Below are 25291 nucleotides of genomic sequence, written 5' to 3'. Positions count from 1 at the left end.
TATTATTTAACCCCAAAAATACAGTTATTTTCCAAAGTTTATTTTAACTCAAAATAAATCAGGTTTTCTGTTTGTTTACGTCACCAAAAACATCTCTTCAATTCATTTGTGAGCGTGGATGAGAGATCTCTCCATATTAATGTATAACAGTTTCAACTTATAATTTTTAACGTGTATTTTAAAAAAGTCTTGTTTGTGTAATAAAGGGATACTCAGTTTTGTTCGAATAATCTTACCGAATCCATATACCGGGTGATTCAGACCACCCGTACCAGGGATTTTTCTCAAAAACGCGATTACCTAAGAAGTTGCAATAAAAAATATGATAATAAAATCGTATATGAAGAATCCAATGCACCAGTTTTTATCACGGTGATAACACCGGAAGTTGGTGGTAATGACATCAACTTAAAAATTTTCCAAGTTGTCATATGAATTAAGTTTTATCATGCCATCCTTTTACTTTGCTCTACTATAAAATGTTTCCACCTTCATCCTGTTTTACCTATTTCATACTAAATAATTCTGTCTTTTTTGCATTCTTTTATTTGTTGGCTTTAGTTAACAGACTTTCAAACTAACATACAAGTCTTGTGAACTTGTGTTAACAATAATACAAGTCCCAATCTAGTCATACCCAAACCAAACTTAAGCCAAGTAAATCCAAGTCTGAACCCATATCATCTAGAACTAAACCAAACCTAACTTATTCACAGCCAAACCAAACCCAACCTATCCACACCCAAAATCAGCTTACCGAACCTAACAATCTAAGTGAAGTTCAGCTCTCCCATTCCCAAGCCAATCGCATTCCAAATAAACCCTGTCTAATGTCTTTCATATCCAAATTAGAGCCAATCTAAATAATGCAAACCAAATACAGACCACCCCAAAAGCCAGACTGAAAACGATGTAATTGAAAATGACACTTCATCTAAACACATACCCACTCTTTTGAATTAAACTGACATTTTCATTAGACATAAGCGATCCAAATACAATATAAGGTTTTCTAACTTTTAAAAATACGATAAGTTTTCTACTCATTGCGATTTTACTTTACGTATTTGAAATTCGGGTATTTTTTTTTTTATAACTTTTGCTAATGCTGTTTTTTTGAACATGAGACAACTACAACGCATTTAGAAAGCAGCAAATTCTTTATGACCTGACAATAATTTTTGTGTAATGGCGGCTAAATTGAGTGTTTATCATAAATTTGTTGTTTCAATTTGTGAAGAATTCGTCAATTCTCTTGAGATGGGTAGTCAATTTGAGGTGGATAAGTTTATCGATTAAGTGCAGTATGAACTAAAAATTAGACGCATTACATGCAAACTTATCCATGCCGAGGTGAGGCACAAGTGGAAGAGTTTGATGAGAATTGAGAAAAGTGGTGGTTTAGCCCAGAGGAGGCAGTAGAGAAGTTTGGTTTCTTATCTGAAACTATAACATGTAACTTTAGTTGAGATTAGAGAATACTATGGTCAGGAATATACCAATTCACGTTATACCAATTATTCAAATTTTTTTGATCTCACTCTGTACAATATTAACCAATTGTCAATAAATACTCAATTAAAACTGACAATGTCTAAAACTCATATTACACACTTCATTACTATCAACTAAATAAAAAAAAAATAAAAACGGAAAATATTAAAATGAAGACACCGGAACAATCAGTATCAAGTTTACAAGAACCACCACCACTGATACGAAAATCAAAATTTGAGGATTCTGGAAATTCACTTCTAGATCAATATGATCCAGAGAAAATGGAAAAAATGATGATGTCACCGATAAAACGAGAGCAGCTTCGAAAAGCCGAAAAGGCTGAAATTAAACAAAGAATGAGAGAGAATCTTCCCGTTTATACAATGAATGAAATACGAAGATATCGAATGCCTTTGCACGAAGCGATCGAAATCGAAATGGACGAGTTACAGTTAACGAATGCCGCAAGTTTTTTACGACAATTAATTAACTATCAAGAAGAGATGCGAAGAAGTAATGGTCCAGAATCGAAAGTTTGGTCGAAACCGAGGATTATCGACCGAAGTGACGTTTTAACAAATTTGTCGAATTGTTTTAAGGCAGCAGAAACGGCACATAAAAACAGTATTTCCCATTTGTTTTTAATGTAATCGTTAGAATAACAAGATTTTTTTTAGACGAATTTAATGTCGAATTAGACGAATTTCTTCATTTAGGCGTACTTTACACTTTTCGTGTACGTAACGATAACTGGTGGTGGTTAGGAGAACAATTACTTTTACAATGTAATGATATAGCGAAGGATTATGAAGGAGACGGTTTTAGAAGATATGCTATATCAGAGTATATCTATGGGAAATTTAAATATGAAAAAAGTAAGATTTCAGCTATTTATAAATTAGAGATTATAAATTATTTTATTATAGTGCAAGATAGAGTACAAGCAACGATTCATTTACGAAATGCTCGAATTCTTTCTATAGGACAATCTTGGACGGCAGCTAAATATCTATTATATGCTCAAAAAACGGTTTTTGTGGAAAGTTGTATACTTTTATATAAACTTTTATTGGACGATGCCATGGAAATGATGAGATACGACGCTGAAGGAGCTATTAAAATATGTATAAAAGCCAAAAGAAGAGCATATGATGGTAAAATATTAAATTTTTCTATCTACGAATGGTAACATAGACTTACAATTAGAGTTTAATAATATATTATTCTGTTAAATAGGAAACCATATCTATCACCACAAACGGTATCTCTATAAGGTTTTTGTTCCCGAAATGATGCTAATCTGTTAGGTTGAGGTCAAAATATTGATTCTTCCACTCTGTTTTAATACAGTGTCCCGTATCTTCCGCATCAGAGCATTATACGGTTGTAGGATACATTATTCTGAAACGATCTTTCTAATAAAATTTTTTCGAAATGTTTATAATAACCGCACGGGAACTGTTTAAACCAGCGATGCACAGACTTATTAAGACTAGGAGCCACTCGGGCAAATCATGAACTGATGGCGGGCCGCCAGAAGTATAGGTAATTAAAGACAATAAAGAATTGATAATAATGTATTAAAATTGAAAAAGAATTTATTAATTTGAAGCGTGGCACTGCATAGTGCTTACAATCTTTTTTATATTTGGCTCAAATTTACTTGTAGCAACACGTAAAACTGCTTCCAAACTATCATTTGCAAGGCGGTTTCGATTTTTTGTTTTATTATTATTTAGTATTGAAAAAGTTTATTCACATATATAGGTAGAACCAAATAAGCTGGCACATTTCAGAGCGTTTATGCGCAACTCTTTGTACATATTTTTATCAATGCAGCGGTAAAAGTTCTGCAAGTCTCCTTCGTTGAATTTGTTGCGTAAATCTTGGTCGTTTTGAATGTCGATAATTTCTAACTGCATTGACTCTGGCGCATTTTCAACTGAAATCGTGAAAGGGTTGCTGAATATATCCAACAGAGGTTTCACTTTTTTAAACTCCGAAAATCTGTCTTGAAAAGATTGAAAATGATTGTAATTTCCAGAATTCAATTGCGATCTGAAAAGTGTCAGCTTGCTTTGAAAGGATGATACATGAGTGTAGAGCTGGGATATCAGTTGATTTTTGCCTTGAAGCCGTGTGTTCAAGACATTCAAATGATTTGTAATGTCAACTAAAAAAGCCAAATCACACAACCAATCAGGATTGTTAAGTTCCGGGACATCCTTTTGCTTTTCCGCCAGAAATATTGCAATTTCTTCTATTAAATTTAGAAATCGTTCCAGTGTCAATCCTCGACTACTTACTTCTGCATAATACAGTAAATCTCCATATTCGCTTTCGATGTCATCAAGGAATTGTTTGAATTTCCTATGATTGAGTCCTCGTGATTTTATGAAATTTACAGTCGAAACTACCACTTTCATGACATTTTGAAATTCAATTTTTTTAGAACAGAGGGCTTCTTGGTGTATAATGCAATGAAACTGCATGAGATCTTCAGCGTTTATGTTTTTTTCTTGCAGATGCTTTTCCAGCAAAGTAACTAGCCCGGAATTGACACTAATCATCGAAGGAGCACCGTCAGTCGCAACTCCCGATAATTTTGATAAGTCCAAATCAGTTTTTGAACACTCATCCAAAAGTACATTGAGTATATCAACTCCTTTGGTTTGACCTTTCAATGAACACATTCCTAATAACTCTTCTAAGACTTCAAAATCTTGAATAACACCTCGTATGAATATGAGAAGTTGAGCTGTGGAACTAATATCAGTGGATTCGTCGAGTGCTAATGAAAAAAATTCAATGATCTTAGTTTTTTCAGTTAATTGTTCCGCAATATTACCTGACAAAGACAGAATTTGTCTTTGGATAGTCATACGATTCAGTTGAATTTTCTCAAACTTTTTTGCTGCTTCTGGACACATTTTCTTAGCGGCAATTTCTATGCATTCTTTTACAAAATCCCCATCATTGAAAGGGCGACTTCGCTTTGCTATCATTCGAGAAATTTCATAACTAACTTCTGTAGCTGTTTCTGAATCTTGAATGGGTTTTATAAACATAGCTTGCTGACCAATAAAGCTCCCGTTTTAAAGACAACATTTTTTGCTTTCTTAATTCGCTTGTAAACTTGGTAAAAGTAGGATGCTGCGTTTCATAGTGCCTTTTTACATTATATTCCTTTGCAATCGCAACAGAATTCTTGCAAATTAAACAAACGACTTTGTTATGCGACCATACGAAAAAGTATTTCTCAGTCCAAATTTCTTGAAACTGCCGATTTTCATCTTTAACCTTACGTTTTTTACTAGGTCCTGGCTTGTCCATGTTGTGTTCTAATCCTGGCTAGGATTAACACAGCATCTAAAAACAATTACAGTACCTACTCAAATTACCCATCCTTTTTTAAATTACCAAAAATAATTGATTAAACCGATTTCACAACACAATTATACACGGCACTTGGCGGGTTAATACTGCAACAGGTAATCTACGTTGAATGTGGATCAAAATATATGACACCGGCTAGTCGAGTAAAATCTACACTAGAACTATTGCCTTCTAAAAACACCATTTAACTGCACTTATTCTCAATCACTTGTAACTTCGGACTGTCGGTATGTACGAGAATATTATTTTTGCTGTCGGCGGGCCACCAGCATTCGACCGACGGGCCGCGGTCTGTGCATCTTTGGTTTAAACGAACTGTTTTTCGTCCAATCAGTAGATCGCAAATCAGACTCAGGTAATCGGTGCCACCCTCGGCCGGTTCGCTACGCCGATGATAACTTGTTTCCCACGTGTACTCACCAATAGATTCGTCACGGGAAGAGAAATAAACTTTTTCGGTGAATCAAACTCGTCCGTGATTGGACAAAAGTGGATAACTTTAAACTGTTCCCTTGCGGTTATTAACATTTCGAAAAAATTTTATTAGAAAGGTCGCTTCAGAATAATGTATCCTACAACCGTATAAGATACCGGACACCCTGTATAGTACATATGATCAATCGAAACAGCACTAGTGTTAGTTTTAATTTTAGTTGATATTTAGAGCCAGGTTGTTGAATATCTTTATTGAACTCAAAGTAGAACTAGCACTAGACAGAGAACTAGAAGTATAAACCTAGAATATTTCTAGTTCTAGACCTAGAGTTACTTCTAGTGCTAGTGTTATGATAATTCTAGTTATAATTGTTATTCAGCGCCAAGTTGTTGTATACTTTGAACATTTCGAATTTGTTTCTGAAGAAGTTGATAGTGCTACTGTTAATTGTAGTTTTGGTTCCAGATAATACATTAATTATAATAAAAATAGTAGTAATTATGTAAATAATATCTATTTCGCTCCCCATTGAAAAGGTGTATACAGGGGGGTCCATATAACGTGAGATAAGCGATTATCTCGAAAACAGTTCATTTTACATAAAAATGAACCAAATGAAAGTTGTTCTGTGCGAAGGGGGAAACCATATGACGATAACATTTTTTGACCTTGACCTTATATTCAAGGTCATATGAAGGTCACGACCAATTTTTTAAATGGCACCCTATGTTTTTAATTGCAAAATCTGAATCTGTGGATAAAAGTAAAGTAATTAAAAAAAAAATAAAAAAATGTTACTGTGTGGTTTTGCCAGTACAACGACAAAAAAAAACAAGAGTTCGTGGAACTGCTTATGTCGGCATTTTGAGAATATCGCTTTCAGAGACTTAAAACAAATTCAACAAATTCTGAATTCATTCCATCGTTTTACATTAAGGCAAAGTGTTTGAACTAAGTCATTAAATCATGGATATCGTATATGGAGATATCGAGATGCGGTTTTCACTAATATTTAGCAAATTTTATTGGTGATTAAGGATCTGTGAAGTAAATAGTACCGTTCCATTTAACTTTTTTTCAAAAATCACAAAAATATGTAACCGCTGCAGATAACGCCCTCTAACTTATTTGTTTTGAACCAAGCGGTTTTACTGAAAATATCTTTTAAAAGAGCATGAAATACTCTTTCAGACAAGATCAAAAATATTCAAATCGGTTGAATGGTCCAGGAGATATTAAAATGTAAACATTTGAAAACTCATTGGCCTCCTCCTCCCTTATTATGACAGATATGAGAAATATCGCAAAACAAAAGAGATGCGGTATTATCCAAGCTATTAAATAATGTAGTCAAAATTATAGCTCATCGTCTATGTTTCTGAGATAGCGGAAATTGTATGTTTCTCAATGGCAGTTACGCCACCTAGCGGTCGAATTACGAACTTCAAAATAATTTCCAGCTATTTCTCCTGGCCACTTTGCCTATAAGGATTTTTTTCCCAAACCTCTAGGTTTTACCGTTGTCGAGATTCAGACGCTCCGTGCCCTTAACGGGACACCTGTATACATATATATATATAAAATATATCTCTGTGTAGGTGGGGTGGGACACAGCTATATTTAGTTTTTAATACCTAATGTATAATACAAATAGTGTATTTTTGTCTGCTGATCGAATAGTTGGATTATTCATTTGTCGATTTATTATTTTTCTTTTTAGGTCTGCATTTTGCTGTATTTTTAGGAAGATATGATTTTGCAAAATTAATGTCCGTGTAACCAAAAAACTTGTTTTCCCTAGTTTAAACGTAAAACACATCTAGAACAATTTGAATTAGCAAAGTTTGAGTTATTTTACATTGTTCTATGTATGTTCTATGCAAGAATTACTGACTGAAACTTCCAAAAACTTTCAAAGAGTAAAGTGTCCTTTATAGAGTTGTTCTAGTGAAAATAATAGCTGTTCCAGATTGCTTTAGGTATAATAAGTATATATTTGTAATATAGAATTGAAAATAGATAAACTATGGTCACAGCAATCAACTAGATATTTTGGCAGCCAAACCTATTTTTAGTTATAACTTGGTAATGATGTATCCCATAATTTTGATTTTCTAGAACAATAGCTAGAACAACCCAGAACAAAAGAGAAAATCTGATTTTTCTAAACATGGCTAGTCAAAAAATCCGTTTTTTCGGCTTTTCTTGCCGAGTTTTTATTTTTTCTATTTGCCGCTTTGGAACAATGTAGAACAACTCTAGAACAACAATGAAAAATTTAAAAATTAAAAAATAGGGGCCTAACTTCCCACACTCGAATGGGACAACATCTTAACTAACACTTTTAAACATACTATAAGGCAGTGGTGTCCATAACGTCGATCGCCGACAAAATTTGAAATCAGAAATATCTATATCTGGGCCTCAGAGCAAAAAAAAAGGAAGGTTACTTTTCAAATATAAAAAAAGATTTGAAATCCTTCGGTCGATCTTGGCAAGACATTTATATAAAAGGCGATCTTCATCAAAAATTAGTGCACACCACTGCTGTAAGAGTACTACATGTCGTTAGAATCGATAAACTAATTTTTAAATAAAAGCAAAGAAAGTTAAAACCGGGATAAATCCGAGAAAACCGGGACCACTAAACAATCAATGATAGAATTCATTCTCTTAATTGGTCTCTGTTATATATTTGTATCCTAAGCCATTTTATTGACAAACTTGATTGAATCCTAACAAACTATAAATGTCGATGAACCCTAGGATGCTTAACCAATAAAATATCATTTACATAATCCGGGCTTCTGAGACCCGTTATATAAAATCACGTGTAGTCAGAACAGAAACAAAGTTATTGAAGTAAAACTTCATTTATTTATACATATGTACGTAACAAACGTGAGGTTAAATATGAAAGTGAACATTATTGTTAAAATAACATTATTGTTTATTGTTTTTAGGGATTAGAGAAGCATTTAGTGCACATTCTAATACTATGCTTTCATTTCTTTCGGAATGTCACGCTTATTCTGACGTAGTGTACCCACAACAGTAATATTTTTATCCAACAGATAAGTTGCTAGCGGAACACTAGTGAAGAAATTGTCTATCGTGAGATTGCGACCAGAATTATGAATGCCACGCACAAGAGTTTGTACTACTTCAAGCCCCAGGTTTTTATGTGGAGCATAACCAAACGTAGATTCACACATCCAAACTATTTTAAGTCGATATTTTGCCGGTTTACTTGGCATATATTGAACGAATGTGCATCTACCTCTAAACCCAACGAGTTGTTCATTAATAGTTACATTAGTATCAGGTATGACGCAGGTTTTGCATTGCTGAATGAATAAATCCCAAATGTAGGACACCATTGCTAACTTATCGGTTTCCAAACGCGCATTCCGGGTTCTCTTGTCGTCAAATCTGACGAATCTTCGTATTTCTTCAAAGCGAAATATGGACATTGTGGCTCGGTATACAGGATTGGCAAATTCATCACAAAATAATTCCTCGCAGGAACATCCCAGCTTCTGTCAACTCCCGCATGGATAAGTAAACCACAGAATGCAAGAAATTCATCAACAGTTACATCTTTCCACGGTTTTCCTTTTGTTCCATAAACACGGTCGCCCTCTAAATTAGTACAGTTCACAATTTCTTGTACAATAACTGGAGTTACAAATAACTGAAACGCTTCTTTTGGTGTTGCAGCCATATGTTTCCTTGCTAGTCCTGGTGCACGCCGAAAAATGTTGTGTGGTTGAATTTTATTTTTTGCTGGAGGTTCCAAACTCCATACCAGACCACTTGGAGCAATGTAACCGCTCGTTGAAGGCTTACCAATATCATCAACATCATGCTCTGAATTATCGTCACCATGATCAGAACTGGATCCAGAATACTCGTTAGGAACCAATTCGAAATTTCTATCTTCTGTGTCATCATTTTCTGCTTCTGACACATCACTTTCTTCAGAAGGCAGATCATCACATTCAGCTGCCCACTGCACCAATATTTCTTCATAACCGGGGTCACCAAATCTCACGCTTTTCACATTCCTTTTTGACTCCTTTGACCTTTCTGACAACTTCTATTCCAACTGAATGAAAAACAGCTGCACCTAGTTTTATACATCTAACAGTAATGCACGTTTTTCGATTGCTAATTACACTTGAATGTTTTTGAATCAAGTGTGTATTGAAAAAGACGTGTTTAGAGCATATCTAAATGCACAAACCGATTAAAATTATTTTAAGAAAATTATGAGTAACTAAAATCTCGCCGAGCCTGAGAGGCCCGGTTTATGCATCCTAGGGTTAAGAAAATTATTTTTAATACTTACCATAGTTCGTTCATCGAACAGATGCAGCGATTTGAAATAAAAACTCCTCCCACAAATACGCGCAAAAATTGAATAGAATTTTTCTATAATTTCATCAACCAAGAACAGCTCTCTTCCTTATTCTTTTCCTTGTCGTTTACGCTTATTTTCTTTCTTTGTATGTATGTATTTTTTTTAGGCGTAGCTTCGCTCAGGTTCCCTGCATCTGTTCGATGAACACAATATACTTACCTTAAATTACTTATTCACTTTTAACCTTGGAATGTTACACATATTTTTATTAACGGGTCTACTACATTATACTGGGATGTACTCCAAGTAGCATTCCAATCACCTTCAAGTTTAATTTAAACTCTATTAAACATAAATAAAAACTTTTTTCTGAAATTAAAGCTCTAATATGTTTTTTTTTTCATTAAGCTTGTATGCATGAAGGAGAAGCTCATGCCTTACTATTACAAGGAAATTGCCATATGTTGATAAATGAAATACCCGAGGCAGTTCGATGTTTCCAAAAAGTATTAGCAATGGATATGAAAGCGAAAAATTACGAGGGAAGTTGCGAAGCGAGAATATGGTTAATTCGAGCTTATTTAAAATTGGGACATTGGGAAGATTCATACGCTCATTTACAAATACTCTTAGATTTTGCATTAGAAAATGATTTCCCTTATTACGTAGGACAGGCTTATAGATATATGGGAGAATATTATTTAAATCACGGAAATCCAAATTTGGCTACCCCTTTACTTTTAAAAGCAATCGATGCTTTCCACGAAATTAATGATATTAGTAATCAAGAACAAGTGAAAAATTTTGCTGCAGTTTCGGCCGGACAAGAAGTAATGCCCAAGTATATCAAATGTATCGTAAAAGCCGGTGGAAAAGGGGCAAGCGGATGGAAATATCTTCAAAAATTATTAAGTTGGAAAGATCTTCGTAAAAATATTTGGTTGGATTCAGATTTAAATTTGGTATCGGGAAGCAGCTTTAGTTTGGAAAGCGGTATGGAATTGAGAAGTTATCTTCTAGGTGAAGAAGAAGAATTTTACGATGATGGACTGATGGGTGATTATACAAAATCCACGATTATTGGGACGGACTCTTCCCAAATTGCTTCAACAGCTACTGATGTTACTAAAAAATCAGTAAAAATCAAAATTGACTCAGAAAAAGAAGATTCAATGTAATAACAAAATGTATTCATTCTTATGTAATAGTAAAGTTTTTAATTATTTCAATCAACAAATAAATTTTTAATTATTTTTAACCTACTTAAATGTTACACTTTTTTTCACCCACTATTTAACATTTCCCTAAAGTAATAAAAATAATAAACATTTTAATTATTCATTCCAACCAATTACTGAACCTCGGTAATTAAAGGCGGAGATGGAGTATCCGTTTCAAATTCTCTTAGGATAGATATATTATCCAAAAGTTCTGTTGAACAATCTGACAAATTTGAATTTGAATCTGATAATATCACAATTTTTTCAGGTGATAAAGCAACCTCAATGACATCATCATCACTTTCTAATGTTGCATTTTTATCTTCATCTAAAACATGACCAAATTGATTCACTTCTACGTTAATCTCAATCTCATTTGGTTGTGAAGCATTTTCAGTATCGTCGTTAACACTAAAAATTTTTTGATTATTTATTCTAGTGTCAATCCATTTTACATTTGTGGGTGGAGAATCTTCTCGACTATTTGAATCATCATCCCTGAGATAAATCTTTTTAAACTTTCGTTTCTTTGATTGTAAATGATCACTAGTTCTTTTAGATGTGGACTTTCTTAGGGTGTCTTCTTCATTTGAAGAATTTTCTTGAGCGGTTGGATCCAATTGAGATCTTGTTCGATACTTTGTATTTCTAGATCTATTAGAGTCATATGATGTGCTAACTATTTTTGAATCACTTGTTGTAGGCTCTTGTGATGATTCCACACTTGAAGAATTATCGTTTGATGAATCATTTACAACAAACTCATCATCATCACTTTCAATATTTCTTTGTTCCAATTTGGATGTTTTTGGATTTGATTTTTGGGCACTTTGAGCAGTAGAAAGAATTATGTTGGAATGTATCAAAATTTGAGATTCGCCATTATTTGATAGTTCCGATTGTGTTGAGCTTGCAAAAGATTCTTTTGCTAATAACTCATTTATTTCATCAATTGCTTTAGAGTTCATCAAATTATCGCCATCATTTGAATAATTTTCATTATTATTTTGAGCATTTTGAGATTTTTGTAATATCATACGAGTCCTTGTTCGATAAATTCTCTTCTTAGATTGATTTGATGATTTAGCTTCATCACTATCTTTGGTGAGAACTCTTTGATTACTAGAAGATGAATCTGTTAATAATTCTGATTCCGAAGACTCATCTCTCGATGAAATTTCATCGTCCAAAACACTTAATTTAGTTTTTCTTGTTCTTATTTCTTTGGCACTTCTAATTTCAAACTCTTCACTTAAAAACCCTTCACTGCTTGAAGATATTTCTTCCCATGATGAATCTTTTGATGAAGACTCTTCTTTTGAGGAGCTTTCAGAAAAATCTTGTTTCGACTTGGATCTTTTTGCACGCAATTCTTCATCAGTGCGATTAGAAGAATGACTTATTCGTATTCGAGATCTTGTACGATAATTTCTTTTCGTAAATTGACTTGATGAAGATTGTTCACTTTCAAAGCATTCTAAATCATCCGTTGTAGAAATCATTTTATCAAGATCATCGGTAAAAGTTTCTTCAATACTGGCAGAAGAAGATTCTTCTTTTGAGTCGCTTACGAGCCATTCTTCATCTTCATCAATTTTTTTATTTTTTTGATTAACTTCATCGTTTGAAGAATTTTCTTTTTCAGCATCACCAATTTGAATTTTTTGTGCGCTCGATCGAGGTCTTGTTTGATATTTTCTTTTTAATCGATGAATTGATTCATTACTTTCTGAATTACTTGATGATGTATCCTTAAATTCGATCCTTATACTATCTCCATCGCTGAGTGTAGGTGATTGTGCTTTAGATGTAGATGTTTCTCCTTTGGAATTATCGGTATTGATTAAACAAGATTTCCCTCTTTTATGAATTCGATAATTTTGTGACACTCTTTTATTTAAAGTCCTTGGTGTTTGATTATCTACAAGTGAAAAATGTAGTCAAACTATTTTAAGACTTTAATTTTTTATTTTATTATTATTAAATTATTGAATAATTTATTAAAATTTTGTTCATTTAATTTTTTCCTTATCAGAACTCTACAATTATAACTGATTAATAAAAAATATTAGAAGACTTGAATGGGATTATGATTAGAGGGTTCATGATATTATTGTAGCTGCATTATTTGACATACAATCACAAATCTTTACAGAAACATAAAGTACCTTATCAGGTTCTATCTTGTTTTGTCACTCAGACGTGATTCAGTTTATCGTGAGAATGAATGACAAAAGGTGAGATAAAAGTGTATACTGCGCTTGAATTTCCTTCGCATCAATCTATCATAACAGTACAACGATACAGACGAGGTTCCAGAAAGATGGACCGAAAGCCAAAGTGAAGACAAGGTTGACTGCGAAAGGTGAGTTTCACACCTAACCTAAAGAAAACAATGCCCAAAACGAATAAAGAGCTGTATATTCAATAATCGACCGCTTAGAAGATTTTACAGAAAAGACAAAGCAGAATCCATGCAGCTTGAAATTGCTACACGCTTCTACCTCGATCTACAAAGTGGATAGTTTTGTGTATAGTTTTCGAAAACTGTGTGGATGAGAATGGATTTATATTTTTCTTGTCTATCCAATTCGTATGTTGATAATTATGTTGGCAATATCATTTTGTTGGCAGCTCGAAACCATTCTGCGGAGGTTTTCCCAAACCAAGTCCTAAGGTAACCATCAGATTCTTCTTCATAATCTTTATTGTGTTACACATACAATACAATATGTTCACACTTGTCAAATTTTACACATATTATATAGTGTCATATTAAAGAAAAAAATATAAAATAAAATAACATATAAAATTACATAAGATACAATAGACAACATTAAGTGCCAAAGGTGGAAATCATCTCAAGACTGTCACTCATATATTCGGAGGTCGAGTAGTACGCCCTTGTAACAAGAGTTTGTTTAATATGCTCCTTAAAGCCCTTCAATGGCAACTGACGGACGTGTAATGGCAATTTATTAAAAAATTTCACCGCCATCGCATTCACACTTTTCTGGCATTTTGTTAATCGTGTATATTTGGGTATCAGATCGCTATTTTTCCTAGTATCATAGTTATGCACCTGCTTATACATGTCAAACTTATTAATGTTCTTTTTAACATATGTAACACATTCGAGAATGTAGAGAGACGGTAGAGTTAATATTTGTAAATCAATATAGGAGCTTCTACAGTCGTCTCTATAATTTAAATTTGTTTATACCCGTATAGCCCTTCTCTGCATTCTAAATACGCGTTCAAAACCAGCAGCAGAGCCCCAGACTAACAATGCATAAGTCATTGAGGACTGACACAGCGCAAAGTATGCTGTGCGTAAAACTGGTGGAGATACGTTCGACTGCAGGTTTCGCAACAAATAGATGCTGCCACTTAATTTACTACATAATGTTAAAATATGTTCCTCCCAGCACAGCCCGGAATCAAGATAAACGCCCAAAAACTTTATAGCAGAAAGAGACTGTATGTTAGGACATCGTCTCAATGTAAACGTAGCGAAAGCCGTTTTATCTGAATTTAACTTTAGTTTGTTACTAGCAAACCAACGCTCAGCCTCCCTTAGAGAAACAGCTCTACTCTCAAAAGCATCTTCATAACCTTTGTGATTGCTAAATAGGGTTGTGTCATCGGCATACACAACAACCGACCCATTCGTTATATTCTGAGGGAGATCATTAATATAAATTAAAAACAAAAGAGGGCCCAATATTGATCCTTGGGGTACACCTATCGAAATACCCATTCTCTTAGAAAATAAATCATTACATTTAACTATTTGTGACCTATTTGATAAGTATGATTTAATCAATCTAATACTGTTATTGTCAAAATTATATTTTTCCAACTTATAGAGCAAAAGGTCATGATGCACACAATCGAATGCCTTACTGAGGTCACAGAAAGCACCCATCATGTAGTGTCCATCCTCATAGGACTGCATAACATTTTCTACAAAATCAACAATTGCACCAACAGTGCTTTTTTCTTTTCTGAAACCAAACTGCGTCGGAGTAAATAATATATTACTTTGAAAATATTCATAAACTTTATTTTTTAAAGCCTTTTCGTAAATTTTAGAGAAAACGGGTAGAAGAGAAATTGGCCTAAAATTTTCAATCTTATCATGGTCACCCTTTTTATAACACGTAACCCTTCTATTGATTAATATGTAATCGATTTAGTTTCTCACTATATTTCCTGGTTTATCCGAAATTTTCATGCGTATAGACTGGTTAGTGGTAATTTATAGCATGTGTTTAACACTACTAGCTCATTATAGCTCATTATTAGCTCATTATAGTTTGGCATTAAAGTCGCCCATTAGGATATTTATTTCATGATTGGGGAATCTTGGTATTATGCCTTTGATACTTTGGTAGAGGCTTTCAACTTCATCATCATTGCTATCTGCAGTGAGAGCGCGTAATTGTACTATATTTGTATTTACTGGATATAATACTCTGTGGGATATAATTAGTCCCATTGTATCAATGTTCAAGCTCTTCATTTCATAGATAGCGTTGTCTACGTTTCCTCCCCTTAGAACGTTAAGACTAGTAACGTTCCAGGTACATATCTTTTTAGTCTATTGTTGGAATGTCTCTTTTTTATGGACATTCATAACTGCCCCCCAGAGATCCGATAGGAAGACTTACTTCCGATACATATTTAGTTCTGAGCATTATCATTTGATATGGTTGTTCTCTGCCTTATACATCGTTATGCCGTTAACAGTATTCTCCAATTCGTCCGCCTACGGAACTGGTTTTCCGAATTCCACGGCAAAAGAGTGTCCTTCTCCTGTTAACACCTTCAACCTAAGCTGTTGACTAACAGGAGGGGTTCTACAGAGATAATCTTCAGTGTTGAAGCCACATTTAGGCACATAGTGCGTGTCTGGGACACAGAAAATTCCCTACTAACTAAAAGTTATAATATACTATATAATATGTACATCTGGACATGCAGGACATGTGGCAAAACAGCGAGCTCACATCATTAACGCCTTTGAACAAATTAATAGGGATATGTTACATCAAGTGTGGAAAGAATTTGATTATAGAATTGATATCTGCAGAACATACTGAACATATTAAACATTTTTCAAATAAGTTGCTCTATGTATGTGCAAAGTTTAAGCCCTAAACATTTATATCCTGTACTATTGGCTCTTTTCAATGCTTAAACATTATAATTTTCAAATTATAGCTAAAAGTATTTTTGAATGATGTTGTTCACTGGAAATACATGCTTTATTGCAGTCATTCCAATGGGATTCACCCCCATATTATAACATCATTATAACATGGTAATAAAGTATGCACGTTGTTTGTGTAGTTTTTCCAGTCAAGTCAAATATATGACTTATTGAGCAAAGTGCTCGTGAAAATTATTATTTGTCATGTGTTAATATTACACCGAAATAATTTCTACAGCTCAAGCAACTATACAACAAAAACGAGCAAAACATTCTGGACGACAAAATCAAACACTTATACCTAAAGCAAGATATTGAATACGCATTATTTGGTTGTTCAACAAGTTTGGTGTCCCAGTGATGGTACTATGTGTGTGGTGATTACAGGCTGGAATGTTGTTGATTCATTTTTTGGAAGAGTGAAAGTCTCAAAAATATGTTATATTGTATAATGCATGTTTCAAGTAAAATACTTTTATGATAGCTCTTCTCTAAGATGTCAATATTAATTCACTCACGAAAGCATGTTTGGTGTCAAGTTTAATATTGGTAGGTATTCTTCCAGAAATAGATTACAATTTCTGGAAGTTAATTTGGTAGTGAAGCAAGCTTAGTGGCAATCCAATGTTTCGTAATATTTATGCCTTTTTAGTATAAATAGTGATTCCATCGTGGGAAATTGAGTGTAATTAAGAATTTATCGAAGAATCTTGTATTCATTTTATATCCACGTTCTGTAAAGCATAAGATTAGGATGCCATATCATGATAACTAAGCAACCTTTCTACTGCTGGAGATTAAAGTCTTTTTACAATGTTTTATATTGAAGCATGTGGTTTCAGCTTGCGCTATTAAGGAAGGTTCTAAAAGTATTTTACAATCTTCCAAAATTTTATTTTTCATAAAAATGTTCTAAAATATTAGAACATTTCGAAATTCAAAGTACTTCCACCAGTAGGATAATTTCTGCTTATATTGCGGTTAGTTTGTTTAATGATAGACACAGTGCCACGTCAAACATAAGATGCCGTGACCTACGACGAAAACTCATACCGAAAGAATTACCGACATACGAGCCAGAACTTGTAGAGTGTTACATGTTATCGACTTACTTAACTTAGAAAGGAGAGTTTTGAAGATACCTTTGCCATCTGGAAACACAGTAAATAAAGACTTGGGGATTTTCGATGTATCAGTAACCAGGACTAACAATGGACAACTCAAACACAGAGTGTACAGGAAGAAAATGCACACGAACAGATACCTACAAGCTTTTTATCACACCACCACTCACAACAGAAAATGTCCCTAATTAGCCCTATTTTCCAGAGTCAGGATACTATGCGACAGAGAATATTTGAAGAAAGAACGACTTCTAAAGGACGTACACTAGAAGAATGGTTTCACGTCGAATGACATCCAAAGGACCAACAAACTACGGAACGAATTGCCGATATCGAAGGACAAACTCCCTCAGTTAAAAGGCTCAGGGCTCAAAGGTTCAGCATTCGCAGAACATTGCCAAATGGATCAATAGCATAAAATAGATTTCAATACGACAAAAATACTTGCTAGGAGGAGCTACAACATCTATAAAGGCGGCAATCTGCGTACAGTAGATAGTTTATTAATTAGTTAATAATTCTTTACTAGAGTATATTATGCCAACTTTCAAATTCTATAGTGTGGAATATCTAAAATTATATTTAAATAAAAGATTAACATGGTAGAAATATATCTTCTAATCAAAAACAGTTAACAGATAACGTTGTAAACGTTGTTGCAACGTATCACAATGCGTCAAACGATGTAAAAATCGTGTTTGGCGACATGAAGCACTATTTTATTTGACATATCGACCAAACATAGCAGAAGAGTCCAGCACGAAGAATCCAGCAATTGATTTCGCTGTTAGCAACAACATGATGATATCTTTGACATACTTCCCTCCAAAAATATCCGTAAAACGACGTTGAAAGAACGCGCAATCAAATAGATCACATTTTGGTTGACTCCCGATGCTCAGCATACGATGTTCAGAAAAAAATCGAGAAAGGGATGATGTGGAGCAAAAGTGGGCAGCGATTAAAGAATAATTTCAGAAAGTAGCAGAAGAAATAATTGAAAGAACCGTAAAGAATAGTACCATGGTTTGATAATGAGTGTGGGAAGAACAAAAGGAAAAAGCTTTGACAAGAAACAAAAGGTCATCGAAGAAATGACCTTGGATGGAAAAGGTTTCCAAGCCCGTGCAACACCGGTTTTAGATAGAGATAATAATTTGATCGCGAAGGCGGTAAGGACGGCAGAATACTCGGCGGAGTATTTGGAAGAATTCATAGGGCTGGCCGAGTAACGAAGAAGACGATAGCTTGGAGATCCCACCAATATGACCTCACTGTTCTAAACTTGGCTATACAATTAACATTTTTTAACATTCCTTCCATGTATTCTTCCGTTACTATAAAAGATTGAGTTTGGCGTATTTAGAAAAATTTTAGAAATTTTCCTATCAGTAATATATAAGGTCTTGGGGTAAAACTGATCCCAGTATGCATACAATGTATTAAAAAGAACAATTAGTGCCATCTTCCCGTCGTTCACAAAACTAAAAAGAATTACTCTGTAGTTGCAGTTTCGTGTACTGGAGAGATTTATTAGTTGGGGAATCATCGAATTACGATTTCTGTTGTAAACAAACGAGTTTTTCACATATTTCAAAGATAAATGTTGTGAAGTAGTGTAGTTCTGTAACATATTACTGACTTTTACAATAAAAAATTTATTTTACGTTTTAGAATTACTGGAGGTAAGTTATTAGGTACTTTTTTCTTTGGATAGTTAGTAAAATGTATGTCATTTTTAGTGTCAGTAAAATATGACGAGAAAAGGTCTAAATGAAGCTGAACTGTTGGCCCTTCTGGAAGACGATAATGTTCCCGAAGAACCTACAGATATTTTATCGATCGATGATGAATTTGAGCCAGAAGTGATCGAGGCACAAAGTGGTGACAGTGAAGAATCGGAAATTGAAGAGAGTAGCGATGAAGACAATACAGAAAGTGATGAGAGTGATAGTTATTTCTTAGGAAAAGATAATGTAACCCAGTGGTATAAGAAGGCTCCAGCAACCACACGTACTCGTGCCAAGAACTTGTTGACTAATTTACCTGGTGCAAAACAAGCTGGAAAAGAGGTAAAAACTCCCATTGACGTACTGAGATGTTTTATCAGTGATGATATTATAGATTGCATAGTAGTCTTTACCAACCTGAAAATACAGAGCAAAGAAGAAATCTTAGCAATAATTGGTCTTCTTTATCTATGTGGTGTGTTCAGATACACTCATTTATCACTAGATGACTTATGGAGTACTAAGTATGGACCTTCTATGTTTCATGCAACGATGTCTAAAAGACGTTTCGTATACCTTTTGGCCAATTTAAGATTTGACAATAAAATTGAAAGGGATCCCACCAATAAATTAGCAGTGATTCAAATTTTTGGACTCCTTCCGTCGAAAATTGTAAAAAATACTACATGATAAGTGAGTATGCAACTTTAGATGAAATAATGTTGATACCATTTAGTGCAAGGTATAGTTTTATGCAATACCTCCGAAAGAAACCAGCAAAATACGGTATAAAAGTATTCGGTATCTCTTGTGCTTGTATCTTTTATTTCTTAGGAGGAAAAGTATAGCCTTTCGATAATAGTACCAAAGGAGGAATTGATACACTGGACAAGTTATGCATATTCAGTGCAAAAAGCAACGAGGAGGTGGATAATGACCATATTCTATCATATGCTAAATATAAGTGCTGTAAATGCATTAGTATTGTAAAACAGCACGAATCCAGACGTAATTAAAGATAAAAAAACATGGCAGACGACATTTTATAAGAACTGTAGCTTTCATTCTCCTCGAACAACACATGAAAAGAAACACAATTTGAAACGTTGTGGCATTGAAACACCACATCAAGGCAGTCCAATAGTAGTGCTACTGTTACTCCTAAGAAAAGGTCCCGTTGTTCATTTTGACACAAGATAGAAAAACTGCTGACAGATGTGTTCAGAAAAACTGTAAACGATTTATATGTAGAGATCACAGTGTTATAATGTGTAATACTTGTTATGAGAACTTCGAATAAAAAATAAATGTTTTACCCAGTAATCGACTAGTTATTATTAATTATGAAATAAAAAAAATGTCTTCTGACGCTTCTAGTGTATATTTCTTTGTGGGGTTAACTTGATCCCACAATGCACAGTATGTTCCAACTTATACAGGGTGTCTCAGCGAGACCGGTCATTAGACGTTTCTGGAGTTCTGGCCAAAATAAAAATTTGAGAACTCAGATTTAAGTGCAATTTGATTCGGCCGTTCTGGAGTTATTCGAATTTTTCTAGAAAAATCTGCTCCAGCAGACATTTTTTCAAAAAATCAGAGAGCACTCGATTTTTGGAATATCAATTTAGGATTCAGAACATGCTTAAGCAACATGATGGAGTATGTTTTGGTGCCCAGAATGGCTATGTAGAACGTTTGGTCACTTTACTATGGCACGTTAACATTTCGAAATTTGGAAGTACCATAACTTCATTTTTCTAAATGGTACCCCCCATATTTTGTTGTCTTCGGTTTCTCATTCTACATTTTTATATCCCATATGTCCCATACCTAACATTGATAGTTTGGGAGATAATTAGGGTTTTTTGACAAAATGGACACATATCATATGGATATTTAGCCTAGTGTACCATGGAAAACAAGCCTTCTCAATGAGTTCTTGTCAAAGACTCACTTGTTTGCGTCACTTGATGTATGTGAGCTAATAATTATCTGTTAGGTCCCTTAATATTAGTACTAAAAAGAGTTAAAATCGATAACAATAACGAAAATAATATTTACACAAATCAAGAAATTCTTAATTTATTTTTTATACATGAAAAGTGCGCCAGAGTTCGTAGTATGATTCCCAGATCCTTTTGGCAGCTCGAATTGAGGCGTTGGGACTGGGCTCGAAATAAGCTAAGGTATTCACCTCTTCCGCTGCATTGTCTACTACATTTTCTGGTCAGTTTAACACGTTAATAATTCGTCCAAAATGTAAAAAATTTCTATTCTTCTAAATTTACCTTTTGTCAGTAGATGGCGACTTCCGGTATAACCGGAAGTGCTAGAAATCTGAAAATATTTTAGTCGAAGAGAGCGCAATTGATAATACGTAGATCTGAGTTCTCAAATTCTTATTTTGGCCAGAACTCCAGAAACGTCTAATGACCGGTCTCGCTGAGACACCCTGTATGTTTGTACTCTGAAGGTTAAATGATAGAGCTGGCTCACTGATTTCTAAAATATGACAGCAAAAAATGATGCCTGACGAATGGGACATGGCACTTATCTGTCCCAACCACAAAAGGGCTCAAAACTAGTATGCTCGAATTACTGAGGAATATCCTTCCTAATTGTAACCTACAAAGTGCTGGCCAAAATGTTAGCAAGTAGGTTGGAAAGACACACGTGGACTAGCAGAGAGGCTTCAAAATGGGACGATCAAATATTGATCACAGATTACAACAGTGTAAAAAACCATACCTGTATCAGACGATGGAAATCGATGGAATCTTGAGTGTGCCACATAAGCTACATGAAATATTGCCAGTAATAGCTTGGCAAAGGACCTACTATACTGGTTAAAATGAAAATTGAACTACAAAAGAAATACACCCACTAAACTAATAATGAAATCTAATAGATAAAAGTAACTCAGATGTAATTTGTTATCCATATAATTATTTACATCACAATTTAAAGATTACCTGATTTGGAAGAGAACATCTCCGATATTTGTTTAATGAAATTACTGAGAAATCCTAAGACGTGATTATTTTCAATACAAAAAATATTTATTATATGTTATATTATGTACACATTATAGTAAACTTATTATAATACATAGCCAATTTAAATTTTTTTTTAAATGAATCTATCCCAAGAACCTACTCATTATCATTAATATTTTTATTAATCACTTATTATTGCAAAGTTCTGATAATGAAAATTGGGGTAATAAAATTATATTGTTTACTTTAATATTATTATGTTTCATGCATAACTAAGAAACTTTTCCAGAAATTTGCAAGTAAATATAAATTTATTAGTACTTAGAACACAGTATATTTATGGTACATAATAACCTACTGTCCTACACAATAATAAAAATATAAACGACAGAAAAAAATCTGAATCTAATAACAAACACCTTAACACTAAATAATTCTTAAGTCAGTAAATATCTTGAACTTAACAAGATACATTTATTTTCTTACCTCCATTTGAACTAAAATCATCTCCACTTTCGGAATATGCTCGTTTTCTTTTCATACTTTCTTCTTCTTCAACCTTTTCTGAAGCACTTTCCTCCAAAATATTTAATAAATCCTCATTGGTCATTATTGGAGCATTCTTCAATTGAGTATCTTCATTATGTTCATCAGTTTCTTCTTCCAATTCATCGTCATTTTCTTCATCTTCATCATCAACATTTTTTTCTTGTTCAACATTTTCTTTTTCTTCTTTAGTCTGTTCTGTTGATCCAACTGAATCATCTTTACCTGACTCATCATTTACCCAAACAACGGTCTCACCAAGATTTTTTAAATCATCAAAAGTAACCACTTCCATTTCATTCAATTCATGATCACCTTTTAAGTCTTTATCTGATTTAGTTTTAGTTTCAATTATTTCTGGTGATTCATTAAGAAATGTTTCATCTAAATCAGAATTTTCCGCCAAAGTTGATATACTTTTTTGTGATTCTTGATTTTTTTCTAAAGAATTTGGTTCATTTTGAGATTCATCAACCGTTTTTAAAAATTCTTCACTTTTACTATTTTCTGTTGATAATGATTCTATTTGTTCGTCTTCTGTTGATAATTTTCTTTTAGAAGTTTCTGCTGGTATGTTTTCTTCAATAATACAATCATTATTGGAAAAATCTTCATTATCTTCAAGTGGAGATTGATTTCTTAAAGAATTTGAATCTTTTTCATGCATTTCCTTTTCAAAATCAGTTTCCTCTGAACATTCTATTTGAATGGGAGATTGATTACTCTTAATATTATCATCTGTTTCGTTATTTTTTTCTTCAGAATTAATTTCTGTTGGAATTTGTTCTTGAAGTTGAGATTGTATCCTCGAAGAATTACTACCTTCTTCATCAGAATCATTTTGGTGTTCATCACTTGATTGTTCACCACCAACTTCAACTGTTAAGCTACTAATAGCTGGAATAGTTTCAATGACTTCATCATTCTGTTTTAGATTTTCTTCACCATGAAAACTTATTTCAACCTTACTACTATCAATTTCATTATTTCCATCATTATCTAATCTCAATGATTCTAATTCATCTTGTTCATTTTCATTAATTTTATCTTCCTCATTAAAATCATCTTTTTTATTTTTATTTATGTCATCACTCAGAAGATTTATTTCAACATCAGTCTCCTCCTCTTCTTCAACGTTAGTTTTAAGTTGCAATTTTTTCTTATTCGGATTGATTTTAAATTTAAATACTTTTTTGTCACTGCTTGAAGATGTCTCACTATTCAGATGACTTCTTCTGGTATCAAATTTAGATGTACTTGGCTGTGAATCGCCTAAATATTTAACAGCAATCTTATTGAAATCATTGTTCATTTTTGTTAAATTATTCAGATCAAGTCTTGCAACGTTTATAATAAGGTTTTCAAATTTGTCATGATTTAAAATATGACTTAAGTAATCACATTTTAATTGAAACGATTTATCGCAAATGTTGCATAAATGTGGTCTTGAATTAGTTCTGTTTATGGAGCTTACAATTGGGGATAAACGAGGCGTAATTAAATCATCATCATCACTTATACAACATGTTTCTTCATTATTAAACTCTACACATCGTCCCATTTTGACATAAGGAACTTTTGAATACATTTTATCATCTTTTTTGATATCATTATTTACTTTAACTTTTATTTTTTTTTGTGAAAGTAATTTTTTTAATGACCCAAATTGATTTCTTTTTTTTCTATGTTTTTGTTGGAATAATCGAGCATTCAAAGATCTCTAAAATAACCACAAAAATTAGAAAATTAAAATTAATTAAAACAACAAAGAAACCTTGAGTTCATCTCCAGATGATCGTGGTTTTAACATCCGTAATCTTTTTGATTCCTCCGCAAGTTCCGAATCTTCATATTGCTCTTCATCATTATTGTTATGAGAAAGATTTAAGAAAGTAAAAACTTGTTTCTGTAATTTCCCCCAAACAACAAACCCAAACAAACATTCGGAACAAATTAGTTTATCAAAAACTTCTTCAATCCTCTCATTACTTCCTATTGATTCAACAAACTGAATGAAATGCTTTTTAAAATTACTCGGATTATCTCCAGTTAAAAATAAAAGTCTATCTCCGATGGAATCGCAAAAAAAGCACTGTTTAAGTTTCCTGGTTTTCTTCTTTGATTTCTTAAAGTTTTTGTGGATTTTACTTGATAAGTGCACTTTAAAGATGCATGTGGGGCATATGAAGAATTCTTTCATATCCTTTTACATGGAATTAAAAAGAAAAAAGTATAATTTGATTAAGAATAATGGAGGTTCTTTACCTGGATGCTTTTCCATTTTTCTTTAACTAAAAAAGCATTTTGTATATCTTCCTTTATTTTTTCATCAAAAACAACTACTTCCACGCTATTACATAACTTACATTCCCCCTTTTTAACATTCATTTTAACTTTATTTCATTAAATAAACTGTTTACCGCGTTGTTTTATTTATTCGTTTTGTTTTTGTGGTTATGTTTCACATTTTGACACTTGTCATATAATTTAATAATTAAACGAGTTTATATCAATCTAAAGCGATTTTATATTACTAAACTAGATTTAAATTGAATTTTAAGTAGATAGAGAGTTTTAAATAGCATTATTTACATTATTCATATTTATTTACACTTATGATGACTGATACCTTGTGAGTTAATCGAACATTTTTTCTAACACGTAATTTTTATTTATACGAATTTATTAAAACAAACATTAATATAATTAATAAAATGCATCAAATATCTAATTACAACTTTTAATAAATAATAAATAAATCCTCAACA

At 33.1% G+C, this 25291-nt stretch overlaps 2 protein-coding genes across 2 annotated transcripts; one reads left to right on the top strand and one right to left on the bottom strand.

Annotated features, from left to right (window-relative positions):
• Positions 1-1600: 1600 nt before the first annotated feature.
• LOC111420467 (uncharacterized) lies at positions 1601-10943 on the top strand. Its single transcript, XM_023053453.2, has 4 exons — positions 1601-2121; positions 2175-2372; positions 2424-2651; positions 10101-10943. The coding sequence occupies exons 1-4, from the start codon at positions 1665-1667 to the stop codon at positions 10868-10870; spliced, it is 1653 nt and encodes a 550-aa protein (XP_022909221.2). The 5' UTR covers positions 1601-1664; the 3' UTR covers positions 10871-10943.
• LOC111420443 (dentin sialophosphoprotein-like) lies at positions 10861-25116 on the bottom strand. The gene is made up of 4 exons (XM_023053424.2): positions 24789-25116; positions 24298-24726; positions 22464-24243; positions 10861-12833 (listed from the first exon to the last, which is right to left on the bottom strand). The coding sequence occupies exons 1-4, from the start codon at positions 24909-24911 to the stop codon at positions 11044-11046; spliced, it is 4122 nt and encodes a 1373-aa protein (XP_022909192.2). The 5' UTR covers positions 24912-25116; the 3' UTR covers positions 10861-11043.
• Positions 25117-25291: the final 175 nt, after the last annotated feature.

The sequence above is a fragment of the Onthophagus taurus genome, chromosome 11, assembly GCF_036711975.1.
Source record: "Onthophagus taurus isolate NC chromosome 11, IU_Otau_3.0, whole genome shotgun sequence".
Lineage (NCBI taxonomy): Eukaryota > Metazoa > Arthropoda > Insecta > Coleoptera > Scarabaeidae > Onthophagus > Onthophagus taurus.
The sequence above is the reverse complement of the archived record's forward strand: the minus strand, read 5'-3'. Positions and strand labels throughout refer to the sequence as shown.

Coding starts and splice junctions, on each gene's coding strand:
- LOC111420467 (XM_023053453.2), top strand. CDS start 1,665: ATGAAGACACCGGAACAATCAGTATCAAGTTTACAAGAACCACCACCA. Junction 2,373..2,423: donor GAAATTTAAATATGAAAAAA/GTAAGATTTCAG, acceptor ATTTTATTATAG/TGCAAGATAGAGTACAAGCA. Junction 2,652..10,100: donor CAAAAGAAGAGCATATGATG/GTAAAATATTAA, acceptor TTTTTCATTAAG/CTTGTATGCATGAAGGAGAA.
- LOC111420443 (XM_023053424.2), bottom strand. CDS start 24,911: ATGAATGTTAAAAAGGGGGAATGTAAGTTATGTAATAGCGTGGAAGTA. Junction 24,727..24,788: donor AAAAATGGAAAAGCATCCAG/GTAAAGAACCTC, acceptor TCCATGTAAAAG/GATATGAAAGAATTCTTCAT. Junction 12,834..22,463: donor TGATTTTAGTTCAAATGGAG/GTAAGAAAATAA, acceptor TTTCACTTGTAG/ATAATCAAACACCAAGGACT.